The 22837-nt window shown below is 43.2% G+C and overlaps 1 protein-coding gene across 6 annotated transcripts in view; it reads right to left on the reverse strand.

Moving 5' to 3' along the window:
- Kcnk10 (potassium two pore domain channel subfamily K member 10) overlaps positions 1-22837 on the reverse strand; it is a 139303-nt gene that overhangs the window by 29932 nt on the left and 86534 nt on the right. For all 6 annotated transcript variants that reach the window (XM_031357615.1, XM_031357614.1, XM_031357613.1 and 3 more), the window contains one exon: positions 22101-22261. In XM_031357615.1, the coding sequence (XP_031213475.1) occupies positions 22101-22261 (161 nt within the window). The remainder of the gene's footprint in view (positions 1-22100; positions 22262-22837) is intronic.

Here is a 22837-nt window from a genome sequence, read left to right on the forward strand (position 1 = left end):
AGTATTGTTTATTTCATGTTTTTACACTATACTATGGTTTTCAGAACAGCTTATTTATTTCAAAAGTACTTATATACCCAAAAGAAGCATAGATGATTAACTAGGGAGGTAGCTTGTAAGAGAACAACAAAGTGAAACTGAATGCTTTGCTTGACATTTGTAACTCTTGTATCAAGTTTAAAGAAGAGGACTTTATAAGTTACTCTTTCTCTGAGATGAATGCTTTTCCAAATTATCACAGCTAATGAACCAAATTCTTACCCTCACCTAATGTCTGTGCCACCCTCCAAGCAGAACCATTGTTCATTGAAACAGTTGGTGAATTACTTTATGGATAGACCATCTTAATACCTACACCATTTCTTAAATGAATGTAACCTGTTCTCTGTGGGCTGAGAATAAAGTCACTCACTCAAGTCAATTAGCTTTGACCATAGCAAGAAGTCTGTATCCAAATATCACCTACAATTCATTCCTTGGCGCAGCAGAACTATCAACTCTCAGCGGACGTCATGGATCTCCCAGAGTTTACTGACTGCTGGATAAACTTTGTGAGCCCGCAAAGCCCATTTAGGCCATGGAATAAACTGGAGAAAAACAGCTGGCGCTCACAAAGTTGGCTCCCCAGGATCAAGGAGTCCTGGGGCCTGCAAGATTTGGTGAATGACTTTGAAAATCTACAGCTTGGACCCCCAATTGATTTGCATATGAACTTAGCTATGATGGAGGTAAAATCCTTTGGGGATGTGAGGGTCATTGAAGTACAGCCTTATTACAATGAAATCCAAGTCTAAAACTTGTTCTTATTTTGGGCTTGTACCACAGTAAGAGCCAAGATTTTAAACTCTACTAAATACAAAACAAACAAAAAGACTTTATATATTCATGTTCATTTAAGAAAATACTAGTAGTGATGAATTATTTTTAAGTATACAGTTAATATGTTTGGAGTTATTGAAAATTTATATTGAGAAAAATGTATTTTCACTATTGTTGTAGACGAGCATCTACATAAGACTGTTAAATTGATTGTTGTTTTATATCAAACAACTTTTATAATACTTATTTTTATTGTTATAATATTTTATAAATTTTAAGGAATATGACAAAAAAAGATATTATAGGTATTGAAGGGGGGTCTCTGGGAGGAGCGGTGGTACAAAAGGGAAACAAGAATGTGATTCAATTATATTTAATTGAAATGTTTTTAAATGTTAACAAATTCAGATAAATTGAAATCATGTAACTTTTCTCATCATAATGCAATAAAAGTTTTTTTTTTTAAAAAAAAAAAAGATCTCTCTCCCTCTACTGGCATTGATTTGCATATGACATCAGTTTCTATATCAAGATATGTGTGGTTAGATCTAATAATAGTCTTTTACTTAACTCCCCAATTGTGGATCAATAGTTCTTTGAGTGGCCAGCTTTGTGGCAGCTCCTGTAAACAGTATGGCAACCAGGGCAGAGGGGGTGGGGGTGTCTGATATCACACAGTTCTTAGGCTGACAGGCATAGCAAGTGTCAATTACACAACTCCAAGAGGACCACACAAATGATGCTGAACCTGTAGGTAGGCTGCAATGGGAGTTTGGGGCTACTGAACTGGAGAAATGACGTCGAGTAGGAGGCAGGTGTGTGTGCGGGTGTTGTGGGGGGCGAGGGGTGAATCATAAATATCATAAATATCACACAAATCCCCGGACAGAGTCTGAGACATCCACTGTAAACACCGGGGCTCTTTGAACTTTCTGTGGTCAAGTGGAGCTCTCTCCCCAAACACAATACTCAAGGCTCTTCCTCTGGAAAAGAGGTTTCACCGTGAAAAGCTTTTTAAAATATTTATTCATGGGGTTTTGAGGGATGGCTCAGCAGTTAAGAGAACTCGTTCTTTGATTCACAGTTCCAACATGACAGCTCACAGTCCTCTTTAACTCCAGTTCCAGGGGATATAACGGCTCCTGTGGACACCAAGGCACACCAAGGCAGGCAGATATGAGTGCAGACAAAACATCCATGTGCCTAAGATGATTTTAAAACTTTTTTGTCAACATGAACTTTACTTGAAATCTGGCTGATGTGGTTTTCTGATGCATGAAATTTAATAATCTGAATAATTGGAATCTAAGACATTGCTAGAAATATAAAAACTAAAGATGTGTGATCGCTGCAGGATAGAGAAAATGAGGGGGAGGGGGCATGGTGAGGCAGGAGAGTGATAACGAGGAGGAGATTCCAGAGATGAACAGAGGAAATGTGCCAGCAATTGGAAGAGCAGACACATTTACTGGCTCACTTGCACTTTTACACTGGTTACTGTTCTGTTGCCGTGATAAAATGCTATGACCAAGGCAACTTAAGGAAGAAAGACTCTATGTCAGCTTATAGTCTCAGAGGGATGAAAGTCCATCGTAGAGCGATGGCGTGGCAGCAATCGGCAGGGGTAAGCAACTAGGAGCTCAACGCTTCACCAAACACGCAAAGCCCAGTGGGCCAACTAGAAGTGATGCATCCCAAGTGACACACTCCCTCCAGCAAAGCTTCCCCACACAGTGCCACCATCTGGGGGGACAAGTGTTCAGATTCCTGAGACTCCCAGTTATATTTCTCATTCAAGACACCAAAGGCTTCGTTCAAACAAGAGAGTATGCCCCCAAAAGTTTGCAAACTTGCAAGAGGTGAGTACTAACTTAAGAACCCATAAAAGACCACGTGGGCCCAGCTTCACTCCTTTTCCCCTTTTGCCCTCTTAGAGCCAGGCCACAGGATGTGACACACCCCCAGGCTTCTCTGATCTCCCTCTTCATCACCTGTGACCCATGTCTCTACAAAAGTCATTTTAAAGAGGCACAACAACCAGGAAGCTCTGGCCCCTGCACACTAGACTCAGACTTGTGCCTGTAGCAATGGGTCAGGAAAGGATTCCTGCACCCCAGCATCTAGACTGAGTCACCAGCTAAGGTGTCTCTGTGTCGCCTGCACAGAGACAATACCCCTTTTATTGAAATATATTCCTGATAAGAATGTTAAAACATCAATAGCCCATGGTTAAGACTGTATAGTTGTTCTTATCTCCAAGCTCTAAGCCAAAGAAATGTCACACACACACACACACACACACACACACACACACACTTACAGTAAAAACCAAGTCTTTACCTCCTTGTACAACCCTCAAGACCTATGGTTTTGTCAGACTTCAATCCTATCCAAGACATTTCTGGAGCCACATTTTACACACACACATACACACACACACATAAATACAGTTTGTAACAAACATTATGGGTTTAACTTTAGAGGAAACTAAAGTGCATGTATAATAGTTCTAAGACACTTAAGTGTGACTCCCCTTGAGAAGCCCACATCCACACTTCCTTGAGTGCCTAGTTACCACCATGCTTAAAAGCTATGCTAACATCTCCTCTTAAACTCCACTCTGCTTCATGTGAACTCATCCTAGAATTCTTTTCTGTAGAAAGGTTAGAAATCCAGCTTCACTTCAGTTTAGGACTCTGAAAAGAATTCCTCAGGATACCTCAGTCCCCACCACGCTGCCATTGCTGTGAACATTAAATAAAATAGGCAGGAAGGGATGCACGGCCATTTTCTAGGCAGGAGACAATCCCAGCAATTGCGAAAACCATCTGACGGCAGCTCACAGGAGCAGGTGTCCCATATTTACGTAACCATCTGGACAGGTCTCCTTTCCCCCTTCCTTGAGGAAAAGGTTGACAAGCCTCCCAAGGGTTAGCGGGCAAGAGACCCTCCATTCTTATGGCAGAGTCAATGGGCAAAGAGGGAATGAGACTTGATTAAAGAGCATCAGAGGGAGAAAACAAGAAGCCTTGTCAGGATGGCTACCAAGACAGCAGTAGTAGCCCTGCAAGCACACCATATGGCATTTATATGCCACGGACTTCACTCTAGATGTTGATATTTGCTTTCCTCTTCACTCTTGGTGCCAACTCTGTTACGGTACTTAGTAAAATTCTTTTTTTTTTTTCAAGAAAGCACACCAAAGCTTCTTGCACTCTATTTTTAAAATCGCACAGAAGTTCCTTTTCCTTTTTTTAAAGTGGGTGATGCATATCCCTGCTTCTAATTGTCTGAACTAATCTACAAAGCAGCAGCATCTCTAGAAGGGAAAGGCCTATGGGATGCAAACACACACACACACACACAGACATGCACGCACAAACACACACACATGCACACAAACACACACACAAACACACACATGAAAACACACACATAGACACACAGACACACTCACACACATGTACATACACAAATACACATATGTAAACACACACAAACACACACACAGACATGCACGCACAAACACACACACAGACACACTCACACACAGAGACACACACACACACACTAACACACACATACAAACACACACACAAACACACACACAGACACACTCACACAAACACACACACACAAACACACACACACACACTTATTTGTGCCTAGTATGCAGATCCAGGAGTACATTGGTAGACGCTCAACACCTACGGTAACAATTCCCTATCAGTTCTTCTAACCACTGCCGAGGCTCATGCAGAGGAATGGTTGCTATTGCTCACAGCCAAATTCCTTCCAAATTCTGCCACAGAATGTGAAAAGAAACAAGTGGAACATAGGTAAGTAGAGAAATGATGGAAATTTGCAAGGGAACCCTGAAAATGCAGCATTTGACCTCAGCAAAATCCCTTATCCATGTTCCTTACTGCAATGGGAAGGATCTTTGTAGAAGAAATTTAACTCCTCCTTTGGTTGTCTTTGGGTACTATTTTTAAATAGTTTACAAAATTGCAAAGTGGCCTGTATTTAAGGCACAACAAAAGCACAAACAAGCTGAGAGGCAATCAGCTGGTGGTTAAAGTAAATTTCTGGGTTTTTTCCCCCAGAATCTCTTTAGGTAGTAGGGTTTCTGTATAAAAAGATGGAAACAGGGAAGGACAGGTGAGTTTGCAGAATGCAAGGGCAGGGAATGGAGCACCTGAGAAGCCAATCAACTCTAACAACCAACCGGCTCTATGTGCCCTTCCTTCCCTACTTAACTTCCCAGAGTTCTCTGAGTCAAGGCTCACGTAGTTTCTCCTCCCACAGCAATGGCTGACAACTGCAGTTTTGTCCAAGGCGTAAGCCCTGCTGCCTGCCAGTCTACCTCCTTGTGCTACTGTCCCTTCTGTGGCTCCCTCTACATCAGCAGCTCTCAACCTTCCTAACACTGTGACCCTTTACTGCAGTTCCTCGTGTTGTGGTGACCCCTGACCATACAGTTACTTTCATTGTCACTTCATAACTGTAATTTTGCTACTGTGTGGTGTATATAACCTTGTTTTCAGAGGGTCTTAGGAGACCCTCTGTTTGGTCTACAATCTACAAGTTGAGAACTCTACATGCCTACACGCTCCTAAGAAGGGCAGCCCAGAGGATAGCCACACAAACCCCTCTTCTCTGTTTAATCTGTCAGGAAAAGTCTGTAGCCAGCATTCCCTGGGTATAGCATGAGGGTTATACGTGTAGCTCATTTCCTTTTAGTCTCCAATCAATTAAACCTGTATTTACTGAGCACCTCTGTCCACACTGTGAACACACACTGTTCACACTTCTAAATATACTGTGCTTGGCACTAAGCAGGCACTGCAGGGCACCAGAGTCTGAGAGCCCTGTGCTCTGAAGATCATGATCCATTAGCAAGGTACAACAGATGCAACCCAATGCTCAGCCTAAAAGCTAGAGTTCACAAAATCCCCTTCTGGTCTAGCACAGCGCAGAGGCTTCCGGCCTCCGTGAGCACCATATGCAAATGGCGCCCAGACATACACGCAGGCAAGCACACATACATATAAAAGTAAAAGAATAACTATTTTTAAAGGACATAGTGGCTGTCAGGGGCTGGAGGGAAGAAGAACAAACAGTAAATTATTGCCTAATGACTACAGCTTGATTTGTGAAAAATGGTTAGAAATGGGTACTGACAACCATTGTACGGTAATGGGAACACAATTACTACCACTGAACTGGACACTTGAGAATAGCTGGGGTGGTTTACCTCATGCTGTGTTACATCGCTACAATAAAATAATAAAACTGATATTTAACTAGTACCTTAGATATTTTCAAGATTATTTTTATTTTTAATTATGTGTCTGCATGTGGGGATGTACACATGTATGCAGTGCCTGTGGAGGCCAGAAGAGGGTGCCAGATCCCCCGGAGGAGCTGGAGTTCATAGCTGGTTCTAGGTCACTCAACATGGGAGCTGAGAACTGAATTCAGCCAGGCCTTCTGCAAGGGCAGTGTGCACTCTAACTGCAGAGCCACCTAACAGCAAAGCACCCCACCCAGGATGACTTCGTTGGAAAAGAAAGCCTCAGTGGAAGGTTACCATGGCCAAAACAAATGGGACTATCCAGCCAGCGAGGAGGTAAGGTGCTCTCTACCTGACATCTTGAGTTCTATCCCCAAGACTTACATGGTTGAAGGAGAAAAAAAAACACTGCAAATTAGCCTCTTATCTCCATGTGAGCATAGAGTGTACACACACAAACACACACACACACACACACCACACACACACCACACACACACTGCACACACATGCCACACATACATACACACACAAAATGTAATTTTTAAATGTTAATTTTATGAGGAAAAAAACATGAGAATGAAACAAAAACAGAGTACTGGTTTTAAAAGCCAATGTACTCGGCTTTTATAGTGTGAAAAATCCCTTCCCAATGTTAAAAAAAATAAAATTCATGGAGCCCCACAAAACATAAGTTTTGATACCAGCCAATGATCTGCTCTTAAGTGATGTTAATGAATGTTCTATTTATAATTAAAAAGAGACAATACAATGCAAAGGAGATGTTGTTTACCAGGCAAAGCTTGATGCACAAGAGAACTCTAGTTATTCAAAACAGCACCTCAGGCCCCTGGGGACCAACCACACTTAAGTTGAGCATTATGGCTTCATGCTGACAAGAGCCTAAACTTCAGCAGAAGCTATCCAAGACATAGCTAGAGCCACTAAGTAAAGCATGCTATGGTGCACAAATGCAGCCCCTCCTAGGGATGTCAGAGCAGAGCATTGCCCCAGAAATACAAAGTGTTTCCTCCGCAGGGTACTCATGTCCCAGGCTGGACTCAGTTCCAGTGAACAGCACTCCAGGGACTGGGAGACAGTAAAGAAAGGGTTTGCTCAACAGCCTGGGAGCTTGAGTTTAGATCCCCTAGCACCCACTAAAAAGCAGAGTGTGGTAGGGCACACCTGTAAGCCCAATGCTTAGGAGGCAAAGGCAGGAGGACAGGAGAATTCCTGGAGCTTGCTGGCCAGCTGAATTGACAGACTCTAGGTTCAGAGAACCAGTGCCAAAAAATTAAAGTAGATGGTGATTGTGAAAAAAACCAAAGATGACCCCTGACCTCCACATACTTGCATTCACATGTAAAAGTACATCCCCACATGTGTGCATGCTCGCCTGTGCACCCACACATACACATACACACAGGAACATAAATACACATATACATAAAAAATATTAAAAATGAGAGTGAAAGTAGTCTACTAGCAGCCCTGCACTATCGGTGTGACTGAATATGCCTGTCATGCCCTCATCTCCCCACGAAGCAGCAGCTCAGACCATCAAGACATCTCTCCATAATGATGTAGATGCTCAATATCTTTCCTTCCGCAAGGCAAAAGGAAGTCCTAAAGCTATCCAGAAGTTTTCAGTGGCTCTTCCACATACCAGTCACTTAGAAATTTCCCTAAGTGCCCACGCTATTGGAAACACCTAGATCACCCAGTGCCCAGGTCCAAGACAAGCAGTCTCAATAGCCGTGCATCGATTTGTAACCTACACCAGTGAGTTGGCTCACGGAAGCAGTATGTTCTTTGTCACTGTGACAAAATAGCTGATAAAAACAAAGAAGAAAAAGTTTATCTTGGCTCCCACTTCCAGTCAGCCAGTGCCATTTCTTGCAGTAAGAGGTGAGGCAGCACCTCATGCAGAAGTGAGGAGAAAGAAGGTTGCTCACCTTACAGCATCAATGAGACAATAAGGGAAAGGGAGCCAAGAGGGACAGGATGACCTCTCCAAAGTCATGTCCCTATGAATCCATCAATGAATTAATCCATCAATGATGTTCAAGCCCTAGGCATCTCTGAATCATCTCTGAATACTGTTGTTAGGAGAGCAAGTCTTCACTTCATGAGCATCTAGAGAGCATGCCAGACCAAAGCTATAACAATTAGCATGAGGTTAAATGTTAAAATATACAAGAAAAAGAAACAGAAAAAGAAAGGGGGTTGTGGGGAGATGGCTGAGTCTGTAAAGGGCTTGCTGAGCACACATGAGGAACCGACTTCATATTCCCAACACCCACTCCCATGTAAAAGCCAGGCACAGCAGTGAATGCCTAGGAGTCTAGAACCTGAAAAATAGAAACAGGACAATCCCTGGGGGCTCAACTGGCCAGTCAGTCTAGCCAAATTGAAAAGTGACAAGCGCTGGGTTCAATGAAAGGTCCACTCCAAAAAACTAAGGTTAAGATTCATTGAGGATGAATAGAGATAGATAGATAGATAGATAGATAGATAGATAGATAGATAGATAGATAGATAGGAGATAGATAGATAGATAGATAGATAGATAGATAGATAGATAGATAGATAGGATTTTTCACATCAATGAATACAATCTAAACAAATAATGAGTTCTTTGAAGGAGCTAAGGATTATTACTCTATTAAGTCAGTGCCTCGAAGAACAGCAAACTAGCCCATGAAAACTGGTGATAAAGACAGAACATAAAGTTTATCTACCTGTTAGGCTGATTTTTATGGTACCAGTAAAAATGTGAATGCTAATAAAACTCTCTTATTACATTTATAACTCAAGAGTTGCTGTTAATTTTAGATACAGGTTACCATGGGTTAGAGCTAATATATCCCTGGATTTTAAGTAGCCCCAAATTGGGAAGATATAAAACATTTTAATTAATAAGACTCCGAGGGTTCTAAGAAGCAAATCTTCTCATAGATGGGCAGGGCGTAGGAGAGAGTGAATTCCCATACAGTTTTCTAGATGGGTCCCTCTGCTGGATGATGCTTTTGGATAAATTTGTACAAGTTTCCCTTAGGGAGCAGCAAACAGAAAAAGTTCACTCAATTCCTTTTTAGACTTTAAAACGTAAGATCCGGAGGGAGGTGAAATCAGGTAAAAACTGATTTCATAGAGGAGGTGCTACCAAGCGGAGCAATGGACTAGAGAAACAAAGTACAAGATGTTTCCATCCACGAAGTACTCTTGTAGGAGCAGATCAGAGCAAACCAAGCATTAGGACTTTAGAGTCTCCACTCGTGTCAGTCCACTTTGTCGGTTACATGGCATGTGCAGCAGGAGCAAGGACTGTCCAAAGCCTATATTAAACTCCACAATAGAGGAGATGAACAAGGAGATACTAAATGTGAATCGCTTAGTGAGATTCAGCAGGTCCTTGAAGAGAATCAGAGGCTGTGATCCAATTCAACATAATGAGAGAGTAAATTGAAAACACATACAAGCAGGGCCAATATCAACCTGCTCTCAAGTGTCCACGTTTATCTGTCCCCACATCACACTAAACCTTCAGACTCTTGTGGGCCGTCAGACACTAAGGACCCTGACAAGAAAAAGGAAGAATGGCTGGTGGAGGCTATGTATGTGCTCTAGGGTAAAGGAACCTGGGCCAGTGTCTTTTCTTTATCGGTTCTTGACTGGGTAGACATTGGATAAGTCACAGGATTGGGCAAAATACACTTATCTCAATAAATTAGAAAGATAGTGATGGCGTCTTTGAGACATATAGTTTATTCTGGGTAAAGCCAGCATCCCACAGCCTAGCACACCCTCAAAACAGATGAGTAATGCTAGCACCAATTCTGACGTACCAGATACTCAGTCTGACGTCAGCCAAACTCTATTAGGCCAAGGACAAACCCTAGGCTCTACACAGAAAGATTCACCCAAGATTTTCCGACCTGAAAAACAATCAGATATCCCAGTTCCATGCAAGCAAAGTTTGCCAGAAAGAGAGACAATGTTTAAGGTACCTTTAAAACCTTTAACCGTTGGAGCTAGGAAAATAACTCAGTAAATCACTTACTACACAAGCATGAGGACCTGAGTTGTGATTCCCCAGAACCCATGTAAAGAGCAGATGAGGTGGCACATCGCTGAAATCTCAGCCCTGTGGAAACAGAGACAGGAAAATCCCTGAGGCTCAGTGGTCCAGTCTTAATCAGTGAGGAGCTCCAGGTCCTCAAAAAATAAGGTGATTGCTCCAAAGGGATGACACCCAAAGTCAACAGCTGATCCACATACACCCATGAATGTGAAGAAAAACACATACTTTCATGTGTGTGCACATGTGTATGCATGTGCATGTATACACACACACACTCTCTCAGAGAGAGAGAGAGAGAGAGAGAGAGAGAGAGAGAGAGAGAGAGAGAGAGAGAGAAAATTAATAGCCGAACACTATCTAGAAACATTTTACTTTGTTATTTTTTGTTCAGGGTTGATTACTTTGCTCTTTACAGAAGAGGAAAGATACATTTTAAATACATTTTTTAAAAAATCCTGAAGTGATTTCAGACAGCAACAGAAAATGCCAAGCGGACACTGGCCAGTTATTAAGGACAAACTGAGAACATGGAAGAATATTACATTAAATTATTCCCCATCACCTAAAGGGAACGCTGAGATGTTTCCCTGCTAAAGAATCATAGCTGAACCATCTAGCTTTCTCTAACTTACTCATCAGAGTCAAGCCTCCAGCATTTTCCTTTCTCGGTGAAAAATGACCTCATTCCCATAGTCCTCTTCAGTGTTTTCTTTAAGGACCCAACTGGGACAGGAGGGTTCTTGGTAGTGCTAGTGCTGACACTAAAGGAATGGGTAGCACCATCCACTTAGACACTAGAGCTGATGTGGAAATTCTGTCAGGGGCTAGGATATGTACTTTGTGGACAGCGAAGCAAATGGCCCTGGCCCCTTTCTCGCCACTGGAGCCCTCAGCTCTTAACTGGGGAGAATTTATCTTAAGACAGTTGTCTTAGTTAGGGTTTTACTGCTGTGAACAGACGTCATGACCAAGGCAAGTCTTATAAAGGACAACATTTGGGGCCAGCTTACAGGTTCAGAGGTTCAGTCCAGTGTCATCAAGGGGTATCGGGGCAGCATCTAGGCAGGCATGGTGCAAGGAGGAGCTGAGAGTTCTACATCTTCATCTGAAGGCGGCTAGTGGAAAACTGACTTCCAGGCAGCTAGGGTGAGGGTCTTCAGCCTATGCCCACAGTGACACACCTACTCCAACAAGGCCATACCTCCAAATAGTGCCATTCCCTGGGCCAAGCATATGCAAACCATGACAATAGCTGTTACTGTGTCTGGAGACACTGGAAGCAGTATAACTGTGGAGAGGGGGATAAAATGAAGAAAGCAGAGCCACCCAGTGAGGCACAGGGAAACCCTACACCAAATAATTACACAGACTAACGTCAATCTTACTGAGATGAAGGCAGCAGCAGCAGCAAGGAAGAAAGGAGACACAGCTGCAGCCATGTGAGGGGTTCCCATGATCCACTAGAAATCTCAACCCACACATGCGCACCCACACATGCACGTGCGCGCGCGCACACACACACACACACACACACACACACACACACACACGCACATGCACACACACACATGTGCACACACACACACAAGATTTTGTAAAAAGAGTTACAATTTATTAAAAGACACTTTTCACATTGATTTTTAGTATGAAGATTATGAGAAAGAGGCACTCAGAAAGAAAGACATACTGAGATGTGGGTCTAATATATATAGATATATACATAAATACGTATGTATACATATGTATGACATATGTGTATACATATATATTCTATTTTGGTGCCTCTCAAGATACATCTTAAAGGGTTACTAAGAAAATTCTTTCTACATGTCTCTGTCTCTTTGTTTGTATCTATCTGTCTCTGTCTTTTTTCTCTCTGTATCTTGGTTCCTCTGCTCTCTTTACGTCTCTGTTTCTGTATGTGTCTCTCTGTCACTGTCTATCTCTGTCTCTTTCTCTTTCTGTGTATGTGTCTCTCTGTCTCTGTCTCTGTCTCTCTGTCTCTGTCTCTCTGTCTGTCTCTGTCTCTCTGTGTCTGGGTCTATGTCTGTGTCTGTCTGTCTGTCTGTCTGTCTGTCTGTCTGTCTGTCTCTCTCTCTCTCTCTCTCTCTCTCTTTCTCTCTCTGACTACAAAGTGCCTCTGGGGCACCTTGGATGGATGATAACCTAATGAGTTACCAGTAGGCACCATTGAGGATTGTGCAATGCAATTCTGGTGAGACTTCTAGAGAATTGCAGACCTGTAGTGAAGCAGAGGCCTTAAGCAGGCATTAATTGTATGCAATTCCTGGTTCTTTGCTGGTAAGGGTCCGAGATAGGGGGGCTCCTTTTCCTTCTCATGTCGCTGTAAGTTTCCTGCCTTTCTCTCCCACCTCATAAGCAGCCCTGCACTGGAGGAAGAGAAAGAGCAGTCCACGGGAAAACTGTCACAGGCAATCCTTAAGAAAATCTGGGAAGTCTGCTTCATGGTTGTCATTTATGTAGGCCATCCCAAATGCACATTTTGGGATGGCCATTAATGCTAGATAGTATCCCTAAACTAATTTGGGAGAGATCTGATTATTAAGGCTTTAAATTTATTTGTCTCTTCTTTTTTCATTTTAAAACAATTATCTCCTACCTCCTTCTAGCCCCTTAGGCAAAGTAAGCTGCTGTTTATATTTACACCAGAATCTTCTCCCTAATTAAAAAAAAAAATTCACACTATATAACATTAGTCCTACATATGTACTTTCTATTAATTTATAAAGTGTTCTATGCACTAGAGCAGGAGAGCAGGTGTGTTATAGACACCCAAACACACACACACACACACACACACACACACACACACAGGCCTTCTCACACCAAGGTATAAACTGGAGTTCACCAATATAACATCTTTTCTATGCTACCGAATGTCAGTCTTTTCTTAGACTAAAAACTCAGCCCACCGCCTTGCCCTCGTCCTCTGTGGATTTAGGTACAATGCTGGCACATACGGCATTGTCACCGCTAACAGGAATCAGATGCTATGGTTGAACCTACAGAGCTGAAAATAAAACTGATTCCAAACCATGGGTTTTCATTTGCTTTAGACAAATAATCCTTGTAGGTTAATTCTTTTGCTGCTAGGTTTGTCCTCAAGAGACAAAAGCCCCTGCTGAGTGCATTCTCCTAAGTTGTTTCTCGATTTGTGCCCCAGCAAGTGATAGTACATTCCAGAACTCTGCCTCCCTCCCACCCGTCGTTTCCTGAAAACCACAGATCTGATGGTCACAAATCTAGGGCAGTGTATCATTTGTAAGCTGTACCCAGATTCCTTTGCCTCAAAAGACAAATAAACATTTTTGGTTTATCCTTGTGGTGTGGGAAGGTATACTGGCTGGTTTTGTGTGTCAGCTAACACGAGCTGGAGATATCACAGGGAAAGGAGACCCAGTTGAGGGAACACCTCCATGAGATCCAGCTGTAAGGCATTTTCTCAACTAGTGATCAAGGGGAAGGGCCAAGCCCATTGTGGGTGGTGCCATCCCTGGGTTGGTAGGCTTAGGTTCTGTAAGAAAGCAAGCTGAGCCAGGCAGGGGAAGCAAGCCAGTAAGGAACACCCCTCCATGGCCTCTGCATCAACTCCTGCTTCCTGACCTGCTTGAACTTGAATTCCAGTCCTGACTTCCTTTGGTGATGAACAGCAATGTGGAAGTGTAAGCTGAATAAACCCTTTCCTCCCCAACTTGCTTCTTGGTCATGATATTTGTGCAGGAATAGAAACCCTGACTAAGGAAGAAAAACGTGTGTCCCTCTGTTTTAGGAGAAATACCGGAAAGCTTGCTGCTCAGTTGATGGAGAGAGGTAGCTGCCTTCTCCCAGAGGCTGAAGCGCAGCTCAGAGCAAGACAATGGTATCTGAGCCCAAACCGACTCAGCTTCCCTGAAGCATCTCCTCAAATGGTGCCAGCCTTCCTGGCAGGGTCAGCCCGCCCACCACAGGGGAGAGAGGCTGCTAACTTGGAGACTGTTTTGGGATCTGGCCCTGGGCCTGCTTAATCTCAAATAATTATTCTTCCTTGCTAACTGCCCAGATTCCCCACTTTGCAATGGAAGAGGAAAGTATTTTTTACTCAACTAGCAAGATATGCTAAAAGATCTCAAACTCTACATTGGCTTCATGGTGTGGTTTAAAACAGTGTAACTGACAGTAAATATTTTTGGCTCAACTAGAAGAGGCCTAACAGGATACCTGGTTCAGATCTAGACAGTGCTACTAACTTAACACATGGCTTCAGGCTGGCAGATTCATGGATTGCGGGCTCAATTATCTTGGATGGGAAAGGAGACTCACAATAATAGTGTTTCTCAAAAATTAATGCCCAGGCCATCTGTATCTAAATTCCCAGGATGTTTGTCATCCTAAAGGAGTCCAGTAGAGCAACCCAAGGGATATGCCAATATCATTTCGATATTCACAATTTTTTCTGTCACCCTTGGAAATCAAACCTTTGGGGTTAAGGGACTAGTTCAGGACAATGACCTCTCCCTGGATGCCCAAACTCTTAAAAGCCAGTGTTAAACTTCTAGCTTGTCTCTTATCATAGCAAACCTAATAGCCCGGACATTTGTCTAGGTTTCAAGCCTGCATGGGTGGGAGTAGCCAGGATGGTTTGTTACTAGAGCATATACCAGCCTGTCTCAATTGATTCAAGGATCAATTTGTGACAACCAGGGGGAAAGGATAGTTTCCTGAAGAGGGATTTATATGGCTTCTAGTTGACTGACACCAATAGACCCCAACACTTGCTTACCCTACCTTCTCCACTCATCTAATTCCATCCATTAAAGCAGTGTGTGCGACCCCAAGGGATAATAAATGACACCCCTTTCCCTAGGGTTTTCAAAATTCGGCAAGCATCAGGGTTACCCAGAGAGCTTGGTAAGCACAGACCACTGGGCTCCAAACCCTCAATGAACAATTGTGTCTAAGAGGTTTCCAGAGGGTACTGATACAGACTGCTGAGAGATCAAAGATCATGGGTCAATGTCAGTCCAATTGCCCTTTGTTAGATGCTTGCCCTCCTAACCTCTCTTACAGCTGGGAATGGTCAAACAATCCATTTCCAGTTGATGAGACAGGAAAAGAAAAAAAAATCACCGATGCATAAGCATGCATGCACGCACACCCGCATGCCCATATGAACACACAGCACACATACATGCAATACATACACACACACACACACACACACACACACACATACAGGGTAACCTCTGAGAAAGACAGAAAGAATCTTTTTCAACACAATACCCAGAGATATAAAGAAAGTTGAAGAGCTAACCTTAGTTGACTTCAAGACTTAGTACAAAGCCACACTAAACAAGAGTGCAATCTTGTGAAAGATGGGAGGGAGCAATGAGCAGGGTAGGGAAGCTAGAAATAGACACAAATGAAGATAACCGATTTATCTTTGACAACAATAGAGGTGAGATGGTCCTCTTAGTAAATGAGACTGAGACAACCTGACATTCACATACAAAAATTAATTAATAATTAACTGATTGATTGATTAAATGGACTAAGGGCTAGCAGATGCCTAGGTTAGTAATGTGCTTTCCATGCAAGCATGAGGATATGCATTTGAATGCCCAGTATCCATATAAAAGGCAGGACACAGATCACTATAATCCCAGTATTTAGGAAACAGAGATGGGAGAAGGGCCTTGCTGGCCAACGAGTCTAGCAGAATTGGCAAGTACGAGCTTCAGTAAGACATCCTGCCTTGAAAATAAGGCAGAAATCAATAAAGGAACACCCTTGACATCAAACTCTAAACATATACCCAGGTATGTGCTTATGTGTACACCTGCATTCACATATGTACACAGCACACACACATGCAACACACATGTACAGCTCTATACCTGTAGTAGGCAGGCAAGGCTATGCAGAGAAACCCTGTCTCAAAGCCGCCACCACCACCAAAAAACAGGGAAAAGGAAAAAAAAGAAATGGGCCAAAGATATAGAGATCTACTAGCTGTCAAATAAGCATAGGAGACTATGTCCCATGTCGTACGTCATTTGGGAACTGCAAATACAAATAAGGAGCTAGCACAGCACAGTAGCTGGAATGGATACAGACAACACCGAATGCTGCCAAGAAACTGAGGCAACAGCAAGAGTAAATCCTCCTTACTCTTTTTGGAAATGGAGAATGGTATATTGCCTTGGGAACGCAGGGAAAGTGGTTTCTTAACATTAAAGATGCTCACAAACCCACTGATCATGTCTCTTGGTGTTTACCCAAAGGAGTTAAAAACAGGTAGTTCCATCAACTTTATTCATATTGCCCAAAGTAGGGTGAAAGAAAGCTGTCTTTCAGTTGGTAAATGGATTAATAAGCCAAATAGCCACTCCTCCCCCCCCCCCAAAAAAATCATTCAGCACTGAAGAGAAATGAACTATTAAGTCAGGAGAGTTCCTGAAGAAAATACCTATATAGACAGCAAGTGATTGTCTATCACTAACTAGAGGGAAGCCATGAAAGGACTCTGCATTTGTATGCCTCCAACTCTGCAGCATTCAGGAAAATGTAGAAGGGAACGATCAGTGTTTTTCAGGGTTTATGCAGAAAGACAGAAAGAGGTGAAGAGGCAGACTACAGGTGGCAAGTGCTGAAGAGACTCTGGCCAGCTGGAGTGTGGCAAGCAGGGCTCTGGCAGATCTGGCCCTTCTCTCCCATTCCCTCTGCCTTGCTAAAAGCTGTTAGATTGAATTTATAAAGCTAGCCACCAGGGTCTATTCCCTCATTTGGCTACTTCCTCCTGATGCTAACCACCAAGGTTCAGCAATCAAAAGCCCCCTTTGGCTCTTCTAATTAACATGCCCAATTAAAATTAAATATCTCTTCCTAACATTAGGTTTCCCTTTCACATCTATGCCATTTTCCTATGTGTCATATCTATCTGCTCTCTATCTTTGTCCAGTTCTCCTCAGGGACGTATACCCATCCCCCTCCCTTGTTCCCTTCACCTTCTCCCTCATCCTCTGTCTCCAGTCTTTGTCTGCCCCTCTGCCCCTCTGGGGTAAATAAATCTCCTTTGTGTTGAGAACGTGTCCTGGGGATCCTGAGCTGAGACTTCTCCTTGTAAGTGCAGTGAGCGTGCTCTGTGCTTCTCTATAATGGTGCGTCCATGTCTCTGAATGCTTGACCAAATATAAAATGTACAGCATGATGAGAGAACCCTAATATAAATTACAAACCAAGAAGTAATTATGCCCCAATGCAGGTTCATCAAATGAAACAAAAATATGCCACTCTGTTAGAGAGTGTTGATCATATGAGGTTAGTGTGTGCGTGGGCATTTAAATATTAAATATGTTTAATATTTAATATAATTTAATATATAATAAATATATTTAATATTAAATATATACTCTCCTTTCAATTTTACTACAAATCTAAAACTGCTGTAATAAAGTCTTTGAGATAGATAAAAAGAATAAATGGATATAATAACATATTTTTAAGTGTCACTGTTTCCTTGCATGAAACCACAATATCTGTTCCTAGTGTAACCTTCTTGTAACCATGAGGTAACAAGCCTGTGATGAAAAGCTGACATGCCAAGAAAACCAATCAAACAAAACTCTGGATATGTTTGACACTGCATTGTGGCTTGTGAACCCCACTTAAAACAAGCAGCCTCCAGGCTTCTTGCTATATGAGATAAATGTGTGTCCAAATTCTCAGCCACTGTTTATCAGTGATGTGGGGATGAAGGGGGCGTGCCTGTTTTGCTGGCATCACGATGTCGCACGACATGCCTCTGTCCTCACTTTCCAACTAGACAAGGGACTTAGCCTGATCAACCTGGACACCTTCTTCTCAGGCCCTTCTTTTGCTGTTCGCAAAGATCTGGCTGTAAAGAGATGAATTAGATTTAGCTCTCCAGGATGTAGCAAAGGTCAGTGAGGCAGAGTGTCCTTGTGGAGAAGGTCTATACCACCAATGATTCCACAACTCCACGTGTGTTGAAGGGAGAATGTCTATGATGCCTCCAGAAGATGAATTACTCTGATCCCCAGCCGCTGGGACACAGTGACTTATCGAGGTGATACAATATGGCTGACCTTTAAGGTCGATTATCCCCATAGACTTGATCTAGTCTCAGAGCCAGCAAAAACAGAGTACTTTCTCCTGGCTGGACCAGAGTGGAAGTCGGGGAGATGCAAAGTGTGAGGAGGACCCAGCATCCTTGGTTTTGAAGCTGAAGAGGTTTATGTAGCAAAGCATTTGGGTAAAGCTGAGAAAATGGCTCCAATTCTGCAAGGAGATGGGCCTCTCTGTCCTACAAACACAGAGAACTCTGTTTGTAGCTGTCTTCTCCAGATGGGAAGACTGCCTTGCCGAGGAAACAGAGAGGATCACAAGCCTCACGAAACCCCCAATAGGTGTGAGGACCCCGCAAGGTTCCATAAGCAGGAAGCAACTCCCAGGAAGGAGACTCTTCAGGAGTCCAGCTGCCTGCAAGCCATGTGAGGAGCTCTGCCATATGCTTCGAGGCCTCACCCTTACGAGGATAGGGGTTTTGGTCATGCAGTTGCCTGAGTCACATTTCTTCTGTATGCTTCCCCTCACACACTTAAGTGACCTCAATAAATTCCCCGGTTCACTTAGGCTTAGATGGAATCATTACTTTGGTTTAGCATTGCTCTATCTATGGTGAATAGAAAGAGTACCCACCCCAGGAAAAGTAATACAGTGAGTACTAGGTTTTTTCCCCACACATGAATTTGTTGGGAAGCAGGTTCTTCCTCAGACCTGGAGCCACATTTGGCCAACGCCTTGACTTTGGCCCTGTGTGATACCCAGAACCCACCTGAGCCCACCAAATCTGTGACCTCCAGACCTATGACAGAACAAGTGGCTGCTGTTTCTATTGCTGTGCTATCATGTGTTTGTGATGATGTATTACACCTCAAGAGAAAACTAAGTCCTTTTGGCAACATGGCTAATGTTGCATCTCCTGGTCAGCTCGTCAGTAACAACACTAGCATTGTGACATTTAACTGACCCTTATAGTTCTCAGTTAGTCCCAATAACCACAGATGAAGGTGTTCTTACTCTATCCAAACATCAACAGCCTGGCTTTTGTAGCCCAAACTTATTCCTAAGCATCACAGTGTCCCTGAGCAGCTCTACCAAATGAGAGTCCAACCAGGGCATATTTAAATGACCCCTAGAAGTAGTCAAGGCTGTGGAAGGTTTTTCTACTACAACTTTACACACAGCAAGCTGCTGCACAATGAGTTGTTTGTATATCAAAGAAATGTGCTTAGATTCCTCCTGGAAGTCCACCACTCCATAGCCTTTGAGAGTTGGCAAATGCATCCCCTGTATGTCACCTGTTCAACAAGACCTATCTGTCTTGCCTTCCTAGATGACTTCCTGGATGGTGCTGTGAGGACCTGAGTCAGCCATCAGCCTGAAAGTGCAATGTGCAACTGTTGAGGCTTGGCCCAAGAGTCTACTGAAGGACCTGCTGGAAGCAGCGCAAGGCAGGCAAATAGCATGCTCCACTTGTTGTGTGATCTGCATTGCAACAGGGTGCACTCCCAATTTGGTAGGCATGCCTTAAAATGATCGCAAGCTCTCCCTTCCTGTGGAACACAATAGCTAACTCTGCTGAGGGCGATTTGAAAAGCTGCAATCCAAGTCTTTCTTCTATGACCAAAGAAACTGAGACCAAGAGGAACTACCCAAAAAAGGGGAGGGGTATGCCAAATCTGTCATTTCTCCATGGGAACGCTCTAAAGAACACCCGGTTTCTTCTAAGGGTTCAATCCCCACAGTCATTTTTTTTTTCCTAACTCAAAGGGCTGCACGGATAGCTAAGAAGCACCTCCCAGGAGTTCAGTTGGCTCCTTGGAGACAGAGCTGCTGCTGTGTCTGAGTTAAGAAGACCTAAACATCTGAGAAGCTGAGTTCCAGGGTTTCCATGGTGACCACTGAGGAGACAGGTGCACATTCTAATGAGGTTGGCTCAGCAGCCAGCACCCAGGGAGCAAAGGGTGTGGGACATTGCAGAAAAGCTCACACATGCACAAAATCCATGTTAGTGGCTAGCCTGCCAGCAAATTCTCCTTTTAGGAGAGGCAGCAGATCTGAGTTCTGTGTTTTTGGCTCTGGGCCAAGATCTTGCCTACCCATTATTTTATTTAGCCATCACCAAAACTTTCTACAGTTGATTTGCTCTCTGTCGCCTTTGGCCGATGAAGAAATGGAGGCAGCTTCCCAGAACTGCTGGGTTTATGAATATGACTTTGACCCAGCTATGCATCTGGTTCTTCTCACATGCTAATGAATTATATTGCCCCTCTGAGGATCTCCCCTGCATCAGCTAAAGAGAAACAGAATCTAGGATCTGAGGAACAATCAGAAAAGATCTCATCTCTGAGGACATAGGGTGACTGATTTAAAGCTCACCACTCATTCATTCATCGTTAGAGATTCTGAAAAAGTTCTTAAAATGTCCTTCTGAAAAATTTCATCATCAAAGGATTGGGAGATGGCACACTCTATAAAGTGCTTGGCACACATGTATGAAGAGCTAAGTTTTATCTCCAGCACCCATGTAGAAAGCTGGCATAGGAGCACACATATATATATAATCCCAGTACTGGGAAGGCAAAGATCAGGGGGTCCCTGGAACTTCCTGGCTGATTTATACAATTAAACTGATTAGCTCTGGGTTCAGTGAGAGACACTGACTCAAAAACAAAAAGGTGGAGATCAATCAGGGTTGGCACCTGACATTAATGTCTGGCCCCCACATGCACATACGGGGGGAGCGTGCATCCATCCTACATGCCTGCCACAGAGCTCAAACATATCACCTTTTGGAAATAAACTCCTCACGTTGAGACTTCTGCCCCTTTTTAAGGGTATGTATTTTTAATAGGAAAATACATATTAAGGTAATATCAATACCCTGTGACTTAGCATGAAGTAAAGCACTGGTATCCTATTGCTGAGAGAATGCTCAGCACTGAGAGGCAGGATGAGGAGGAGCAACAAAAAGGAGACACGAAGCGCAGCAAAGAGGACAGAAAATTCCATTTCTAGAACAAATCTAGAATCATCCTGAAGACATTGCACATGAAGATATGCATGTGCATGCGTGCACATGAGCATATCATGGCTCATAGATGATTTGTAAGAGTCAGTTCTCTCCTTCCATCATGTGGGTCATGGAGACTGAACTCAGGTTAGCAGGCGGCACCCTCACCCACTAAACCGTCTAGCCTGCTTACTATCTTCCATAAGGGGAACAGATGTTAGCTAAGGTGATCATATTAAAAGCCAGCGCCTTTAAAGGGAAGTTAGTCATGAGGGCTCCTCCTTCACCAATAGGGTTAAAGCCCTTTTAACAGGCATCATGCAATGTCAAGATGCTTTCCCTTTTCATCAATCTACCACAGGTTGCCTTAGCACCCTTCTCTCTAGGCAATCACACCTTGAAATGGGAGTATAGCCCCTCACCAGGCACCTGAACCTTTACCCTATACATCCAGTCTCCAACCTGTAGGAAATAAGTTTCTACTGTTTCTGTGCCATCCTGCCTCAGGCATTTCATTATAGCACCATTAACAGACTAAGACAGTGAGTGGGCCTCACATCTTCAGGAAATCTGTGTTGGTAATCCACTCTTAACCTTCTTTGATCCTGTAAGCACCACAAGGTAGGGAGTTATTCAAGAAAAAGATGTATAGGCACAGTACTCTGTCTACATCCAGGAAAAGAGAGAACGCAATCACAACCTTCAACTATTTTATTCGGTCAGAACCCTTGATGCTGCCCTCTGACCCCTCTGAGGCTAAAGTCAAAGAATCCAGTAAGGAGGGTTTAAATTGGTGCAGTACTCACTCGAAAAACCTTTTCCACTCTTGCAATGCTTTTGCCAAAGATGGTTCCAAGTTGGTCTCCAATTCCGGCCAATAAGAAACCAAAAAGCGGGATCCCAAAGATGGCATATAAAATACAAAAGATTTTGCCTCCTTCAGTACTCGGAGCAATATTCCCATACCCTGGAGAGAAAGAGGGGAGAGGAGAGAGGAAGCAGTGAGATGACAGAGAAAGCAGAGCATTGACCAAAGAGTCCACAGACTTGCATATTCTCCAAAGCCCTTCACAATACATAACAGAGTCCCCTGGCCTTTCTCCCTATAAATAGTCTCAGTGTTTCAGAGATCTTAATACATTTTAAGAAGTGTGTGGTCAGCCTGAGCTGTGTTTCTAGTGGAAAATGATACTTTTCTCTTAAGAAATATCATATATCTTGGACATCATTGAATGGCACAAAAGGTTTCTTCCCCTTTGCCTCTGTAGATAAAGCCTCCATCCATATACACTACTGCTCCACCGGCATCCTCCTTGCCTGGACTTGCTATATTCAACATCTGCTTTCACAGAGTAATAAGCACTGAACATTAACGAGGAAACTGGTCTACTACAAACTCAGAAGGGACAAAGAGACAAAGGTAGGTAATCCTGATAATGGAGAAAAATGAGTAAGCAAAGACTCAGTGCCTCTTTACCCTAACGACAGTGAAGCCAAGCGGTGGCCAGCTCTCTGTACTGGGAATGGCACACAATCCCTGTCT

This window comes from Mastomys coucha, unplaced genomic scaffold (genome assembly GCF_008632895.1).
Source record: "Mastomys coucha isolate ucsf_1 unplaced genomic scaffold, UCSF_Mcou_1 pScaffold6, whole genome shotgun sequence".
In the NCBI taxonomy this organism is placed as follows: Eukaryota; Metazoa; Chordata; class Mammalia; order Rodentia; family Muridae; genus Mastomys; species Mastomys coucha.